This window comes from Salpingoeca rosetta (assembly GCF_000188695.1).
Source record: "Salpingoeca rosetta unplaced genomic scaffold supercont1.19, whole genome shotgun sequence".
NCBI lineage: Eukaryota > Choanoflagellata > Craspedida > Salpingoecidae > Salpingoeca > Salpingoeca rosetta.
In genome coordinates, this window is record NW_004754915.1 from 155,916 (window position 1) to 162,915 (window position 7,000).

The 7,000-nt window shown below is 56.7% G+C and overlaps 3 protein-coding genes across 3 annotated transcripts in view; 2 read left to right on the top strand and 1 right to left on the bottom strand.

The window, feature by feature from the left end:
- Nucleotides 1-1,519, top strand: part of PTSG_07785 (uncharacterized protein) — a 9,350-nt gene extending 7,831 nt beyond the window's left edge. The window contains exons 8-9 of the mRNA XM_004991530.1: nucleotides 109-903; nucleotides 1,157-1,519. Coding sequence (XP_004991587.1) covers nucleotides 109-903; nucleotides 1,157-1,309 — 948 coding nt within the window. The 3' untranslated portion in view covers nucleotides 1,310-1,519. The remainder of the gene's footprint in view (nucleotides 1-108; nucleotides 904-1,156) is intronic.
- Nucleotides 1,520-1,653: 134 nt separating this feature from the next.
- On the top strand, nucleotides 1,654-6,300 carry PTSG_07786 (TKL/MLK/TAK1 protein kinase). The gene is made up of 9 exons (XM_004991531.1): nucleotides 1,654-2,148; nucleotides 2,434-2,527; nucleotides 2,789-3,087; nucleotides 3,390-3,561; nucleotides 3,726-3,841; nucleotides 4,175-4,295; nucleotides 4,549-5,420; nucleotides 5,654-5,725; nucleotides 5,924-6,300. The coding sequence occupies exons 1-9, from the start codon at nucleotides 1,702-1,704 to the stop codon at nucleotides 5,969-5,971; spliced, it is 2,241 nt and encodes a 746-aa protein (XP_004991588.1). The 5' UTR covers nucleotides 1,654-1,701; the 3' UTR covers nucleotides 5,972-6,300.
- Nucleotides 6,296-7,000, bottom strand: part of PTSG_07787 (tyrosine phosphatase receptor type C) — a 4,288-nt gene continuing 3,583 nt past the window's right edge. The window contains exon 7 of the mRNA XM_004991532.1: nucleotides 6,296-6,844. Within this exon, the coding sequence (XP_004991589.1) occupies nucleotides 6,640-6,844 (205 nt within the window). The 3' untranslated portion in view covers nucleotides 6,296-6,639. The remainder of the gene's footprint in view (nucleotides 6,845-7,000) is intronic.

Here is a 7,000-nt window from a genome sequence, read left to right on the forward strand (position 1 = left end):
GCTGCATTAGTTTCTTCACCCAATGCTATTCATTCCTCCGCGCCTCCCCCCTACGCCTCCACCCTTCCTCACTTCCCTTGCCCTGTCCTGCACTTCCATCGATGTCAGGGCGCCGAGGACGCGACGACGGCGGAGCGGGCCGGGTGGTTCCACGAGATTGACGACGTGTTTGGGCAGGAGACAAAGCGGTACTATGTGCTCTTTGGCTGGGAGCAGTGCCAGCTGCTCGTATACAAGGGCGTGCGCGACGGCCAGCCCTTCTGCCGCACACACACGCACGAGCTGTCGCCAGATATGGCCATCAGCGTGGTGGAGAAGGTGCTGACGATTGTGTCGCCCAAGTGGACCATGCAACTCGAGGCACCGAGCGCGTACCAGGCGACAGACTGGGCCGGGGCGTTGCGGTCCGTGCGGCGGCTGATGCGCGCAGCTGATGCCGAGTACCGGCAGAAGCGCGAGGAAGAGGCGCATCGGCAGCGCATGGAGCTGCTGGCACGGGAGGAGGCCGAGCGGGACAGAAAGCGGCACGAGGCCGCGGAGATTGCCGAGAAGGTGCGGCAGCTGCAGGAATCACCCACGCCCCCGGCCGATGTGAACCCCGACCAGCAGCAACAGCAGCTGCTCACACTCGACCAAGAACAGCAGCAGCAGCAGCAGCAGCAGCAGCAGCAAGGGAGCAACGCGCCTGCGATGCAGTTGCAGAGACGAACGTGGACACAGCAGCGACGACGACGGCGACAGGAGGGCCCGGTGACGGTAGTGGCGATGTTGCCAGCGCAGCGAACAATGCAAGCGGTAGTCGGCGGGCGTCTGTTGCCCGCGTGGACGAGGTTGAGTTGGAGGAGCGACATAAGGCCATTGCTCCACCAGACGTCCTCGCTGCCCAGGAACCGACCCAGCAAGGTGCGTGTGTGGCGGTGGGGGGACTGTGTGTATCTGTGTATGTGTGTATGCGTGTTTATGTATCTATGTGTGCGTATGTGCGTGTATCTGTGTACATGTGTGTGTGTATCGATGTGTCTATGTGCGTGTGTATGTGTGTGAATCTATGTCTTTGTCTGTGTGTTTGCCGTTGCCTTGCTTCCCACGCTGCTGTTCCTCACCCTGTCTGCCTTCCCAACCCCAACCCCAACCTCTTTCCCCCTCTCCGCGACAGACACGAGCAAGTCTGATGGCCAGCGTCGTCGCCGCCGCCGCCGTGCAGGCTGCTGCTGTTGCATCTCGTAGTCAACACCCACATGCACACACCACACCAACTTGTGCAAGCATTTGCTCTGCCTGCTTGCTTATTTCATTGACATGCTGTTAGACACTGCTCGTTCCCGCGCCATGCTTTGCTTTCTTGTAGCCCTGGCTGTAGGTAGCCCTTGGCTGCACCCTTGCTTTTCCCCCTCTGCTTTCCCCGTATGCTCCCTTCTCCTTGTTTCCCTTTCCCCTTCCCCCTTGTTTTCCCTTTGCTGCTGTGCATACATATGCTTGAAACACCCAAGTACATCACATCGACCAACCCAAGCAAGCAACCAAGCAAAGCAAGCAAGTAACCAAGCAAGCAACCAAGCAAAGCAAGCAAGTAACCAAGCAAGCAAGAAGCAAGCAAAGCAAGCAAGAAGCTTCTGTCTTCCTTGTTCTCCCATTCCAAAACTCCCATGCACACACAAAACGCGCAACAACGCTGCAAATAGCACACGAACAACAACGAAGATGAGTGCTCGTGACGCTTGTGTTGCAGCGGCACATGTGGACGCGGACGACGAGCGTTGCTCGCGCGGAGAAGACCCGGCAAGCACGAGAGAAGGCGGCGATGAACAAGGCGGCGACCGTGCACAGGAGGCGCAACAACAAGCCGAGGTCGTGCCCACAACCACAACCCACAGCAGCAGCGACGACAACGACACAGCGACAGCCACAACCTCGGATGCAGAGGAGGAGTCGAAGAGCAGCAACGACGAACTGGAATCACAGGCAAAGGAAAGGCCCGACGACCAGCGCCACTCGACACAAGCCCACAAACCCAAGAAGCAAGAGCCTGACATTGACCCACAGGTTGCAGCCATGCAGGAAGGAGCGGCGCAGGCGCTGGTGGGGCGACTCAAGCTCACCTCGGCCATCACCCTTCGCCTCACATGCAGCACGTCCTCAACAGTCAAGGTGAAATGCACGTAGCTGCAGCAGCTACCACAACACTCACCCTAATGCCTTGCACACCAGGCCATGACACTTGACACGTTTGTCAGCCCGCACATGTCCACACACACACACACACACACACACACACACACGCACACACACACACACACACACACACACACACACACACACACACACACACACACACACACACACACACACGCACGCACACACACACACACGCCACACACACACACACACCACACCATCCTCCTCACTTGTTGTTAATTGCACCCTGGCTTGCAGGTGACCTACTCCAAGGGCACGCTGCAGTTTGAGCCGACAGACAAGGCGCCGAGGCGCATGGCAAAGCTGCTCAAGAAGACATGGGTGCCATACTGTGAGTCTGCGCGACACCATTCTGCTTTCCATGGGGCTCGTGTTGTCGCATTCACACACACACACACACACACACACACACACACACACACACACACACACACACACACACACACACACACACACACACACACACACACACACACACACACACACACACACACACACACACACACACACACACACACACACACACGCCATGGCGTTCGCCTCACGTTCACCGCACCGCCACCATTACACCGGAACGCGTTTCCGTCTGCAGTCTATGCGCGCTCTGGCCTCCTATGCGAGCAGAGCAGCCTGCACTTCATGATCATCCGGTGCCACGAGCCGGGACAGACGAAACAGAACACCTCCATCTTCTACCTCGGCTTCAGTCGGGAGTCGGAGCTCATGGAGTGGTTCCGGCTGCTGGGCGCCGTCATGAACATGCCAACCATCAAGCCCTTCTTCATCTCCGAGGAGCAGGTTACGGTCTGCAAGCGCCTTGGTGCTGGCGCCTTTGGCTCCGTCTACAAGGGCAAGTTTGGCGAGCACGATGTCGCCATCAAGTTCCAAAAGGTGGGCAATGCGTGTGTGCTGGATGGTCTGTGTGTGTGTCTGTCTGTCTGTCCGTCCGTCTCTGTCTGTCTGTCTGTCTGTCTGTCTGTGTGTCTGTGTGTGTGTGTGTCTGTCTGTCTGTCTGTCTGTCTGTCTGTCTGTGTGTCTGTGTGTCTGTCTGTCAGCCTTCCCCTGTCCTTCTCTTCAAGCTAGCTGTATATCTGCCAACGGCTCAAACTCCTTCCTTGACCACGCGTGTGACCACACCTTCCCGTCATCACCACCACCGCACTCCTCGTGCCCCCCCCCCAAAACAAATGCAGGCGCTGGAAGACGATGTGGAGGCGATATCCGAGTTTATCAACGAGGCTGCACTGCTTGCCGCCCTCGACCACCCCTGCCTCACCCGCCTCCACGGCATTTACACCCGTGAGACGGACAACCAGGGCTTTCCCGTGTTGGAGCTCGTCCTCGTCATTGAACTCTGCACCGGTGGTAAGTTGGTGTGCGAGTGTGTGTGTGTGTGTGTGTGTGTGTGTGTTTGTATGTGTGTGTGTGCGTGTGCGAGTGCACTGTTTGTATGCTCTTGCAAGGGTACATGCGCCCTGCTTTCACAATCACGCCATCACCACCACACCCTGCTTATCACGTGCTTGCAGGCACGCTGACAGACCACATCAACCGCATCAAGCCAACCGACCTCAATGCACACCGCAGCGAGCTGCTGCGACTCATGCACGAGCTGTTTACGGGATTGGCCTATCTTCACGCCAGGGTACGCCTCTCTTTCTGATGTGCATCTGGTTTTCGTTTAAGCGTGCTTTCGCGCATTTTCAACGTTGCCTAGTGTGTGTGTGTGTGTCTGTCTGTGTGTGTCTGTGTGTGTCTGTGTGTGTCTGTGTGTGTCTGTGTTGTGTCTGTGTGTGTCTGTGTGCGTGTGTGCGTGTGTGCGTATGTGTGTGTGTGTGTGCGTATGTGTGTGTGCGTGCTTGGTTTTCTATACGCTCTCTTTCCCTCACGCCCATCCCCCCCCCCATCGCCTCACCTACCCTCCTCCAACACATCCCCTCACGCCGTCACCCCCCCCCCCTGTCCATCGCCCCTACAGGCTGTGGTGCATCGCGACTTGAAGCCGGACAATCTGCTGCTCACCGCGGACGGCCACCTCAAGATCTGTGATTTCGGACAGGCCAAAAACATCAGCGGCAGCGGCTCCAGACACATGACAGGTGCTGACGGTGGAAGTCTCGCTTGTGTGTCTGTGTGTGTGTGTGTGTGCGTGCGTGTGCGTGCGTGCGTGCGTGTGCGTGCGTGCGTGTGCGTGCGTGCGTGTGCGTGCGTGCGTTGTCAGTGAACGCTGTTGGTTCTTTCGTTCCATGGCACAGTCAACTGCCCAAGCCACAATCCACCCACTCACACTCACTCACACACACGCACACACGCACACACACACACACACTCACACTCACACGCACACATTAGCCAATGTGCGAGGGTCCTTGCTATGGCGTGCCCCTGAAATCATGACTGGATTGCGCAAGGAGACGAGCGCACGTGCATCACGCATCACCTACTACGACACAGCGGTCGACATCTACTCGGCGGGTATTGTCATGTGGCAGACCCTGACGCGGAAAGTGCCCTACGAAGACATTGAGTCGTCGTTTGACATTGAATTGGGCGTTGCGCGCGGGACGCTGCGTCCACCTGTCGACGACATCTGTATGCCGCGCATCCAGCGCATCATGACGAAATGTTGGGCACAGCGGCCCGACGACAGGCCGAGTGCGCTGGAGGTGGTGACGCGGCTGGAGTCGTCGCTGCTGTTTGAGTGCACGGAGCCGGACGACGAGGAGGAGGCCGAGTTGCAGTGCACGCTGCACGAAGCGCAGCAGAAGCACAAGGCAGCAATGTGCCCATTGACAGACCGGGCAATGCCATTCCACTTTGAACGGCAGGCGCGAAGTAGCGGCGATGGAACCGGCGACAAGGCCGGCGGCAAGCAGGGCGACCACGGGCACGACGACGACCACCACCATGCACAGGGCACGGCCACGGTTGGCGATCTCGTGTTTGCGCGGGACGGGGACATTTCGCTTGATGAGCAGCTGAAGACGCTCGACTTCATTCGCCGCGAGATTGAACTCTTGCGCACACACAAGAACGTGCAGGTCACGATTGCGACGATGGTGGAGGCCATGCGGCAGCCGGACATTGGGCTGTGTCTCGCCAACAACACGTTCCTCGGCAAGTCCATCCCAGAGTCGTTTGTTGGGCGGCAGATGACCAAGTGGCTGATGGACATTGGCGGCCTCTCACGCAACAAGGCGCAGGAGGTGGCGCAGCTCACTCGCGTACGTCGCAGCGGCGATGGTGGAAGCGATGTTTGGGGGGGGGGAGAGGAAGGAAGGGGTGGTAGGAGTGTTTGTGTTTGTGGTGTTGCGAGCTTTGTTGTTGTTGTTGTTGTTGTTGTTGCTGTTGTTGTTGTGACATGTTCTTGAGAATGTGTTGGAACGCAAACCAAACAACGACACACCTGTGTTCATTTTCGCTTGTGTGAATGTGCGTGTGTGCATTGCATTGACAGGAGGTTGGCTGCATTGAGCACACGTTCCGCTCCTTCGGGTTCAGCCCACGCTGCTACTTCAAATGGGCAAAGGTTTGTCACAATTCTACTTGCATTGTGCTTGTGTGTGTGTGTGCGTGCAAGAACATGCGTGTACATTCGCTCCTATTTTGGAGTGTGCTTGGGATACAGCTCCTGTGGAATCTGTGTCCCTTCACAGCCTGCCTGCTCCGGTCTGCACGGTGTTGTCGACTCACGCAATGTTCCTTGCTTCCGTGTTTGATGCGACAGGGCACGTCATACACACAAGGGCTTCTGAAGCTTGTCCAATATGTGTGATTGTCAAAACATGCTCTGCTTCCGTGACTGATTTCGTTGCCGGTTTGGCGCCTGCTGTTCTTGCCTTTTTCCATTCCGTCTGTTTGTCGTTGTGCTTCGCCCTCGTTCCTGCTCTTTATTCACATGCCCTATAGCCTGTTGTCAGTGTTCCCCCCCCCCCTTTTTTTTTTTGTTGTGGTGCGAACATGATTCTTCACACTGTACATCCTGAACATACGATTTGCGATTTGCACCCCGCTGTGATTGACCCTGCTGTATCTGTCCTGTTATTCGTGTTGTTTCATACCATATGCGCTGGTGTTGGTTGGGGTCTTGTCTCCATTACACAGTTACAGTTGTGTATTGAGAAGAAAAGGGAAGCACGCAGAGATATGGAACGCAAGGTATTTTAAAAGACAAGAAGAAGCAAGCACAGGCGGAACAAAACGGTACGAGCATGCATCAGGAATGGGCTTGAGCAAACGAAAGATCGTACAAGAAGATCACTTGTGCCTTTGAATGTGAAGCGGGCTGTGTCGGTTCACTTGCATGTACGTTTGCATATGTTGTGTACGTTGTGTGAGTGAGTGTGTGTGCGTGTGCGTGCGCGTGCGTGTGCGTGCGTGTGCGTGTGCGTGTGCGTGTGTGTTTTTAGAGTTGTGCGCGCGCGCGTGATCGTAGAGGCGGCGCTACAGCGGCTGCCGCAGCACTGACGAGACCACTGCCAGCAGTTGCAGTCCCATCGCCTCCGCTGTGGCCCGGCGGTTCGCTTCGTCGTCGTTGACATCATCCAGGCTGCGTGCCGGCTTGTCTGCGTTGACAATCAGGGGCTCGTAGGCGTATGCAGGCTGCATGCACAGCGCCATGCTCCGCCCAAACTCGCTCTCCGGATCACTGGTGACGGTTGGTTGTGTTTGTGTGTTTGTGTGTTTGTGTGTGTGTTTGTGTGTGTGTGTGTGTGTGTGTGTGTGTGTGTGTGTGTGTGTGTGTGTGTGTGTGTGTGTGTGTGCGCGCGCATGTGTGTGTGTGTGTGAGTGAGTAAGCGTGTGT

Excerpts from the sequence above, each read along its gene's own strand:
- PTSG_07786 (XM_004991531.1), top strand. The coding sequence starts at position 1,702 with ATGAGTGCTCGTGACGCTTGTGTTGCAGCGGCACATGTGGACGCGGAC. Across the intron at positions 3,088-3,389 it reads TCGCCATCAAGTTCCAAAAG|GCGCTGGAAGACGATGTGGA; the intron begins GTGGGCAATGCG and ends AAACAAATGCAG. Across the intron at positions 3,562-3,725 it reads CATTGAACTCTGCACCGGTG|GCACGCTGACAGACCACATC; the intron begins GTAAGTTGGTGT and ends ACGTGCTTGCAG.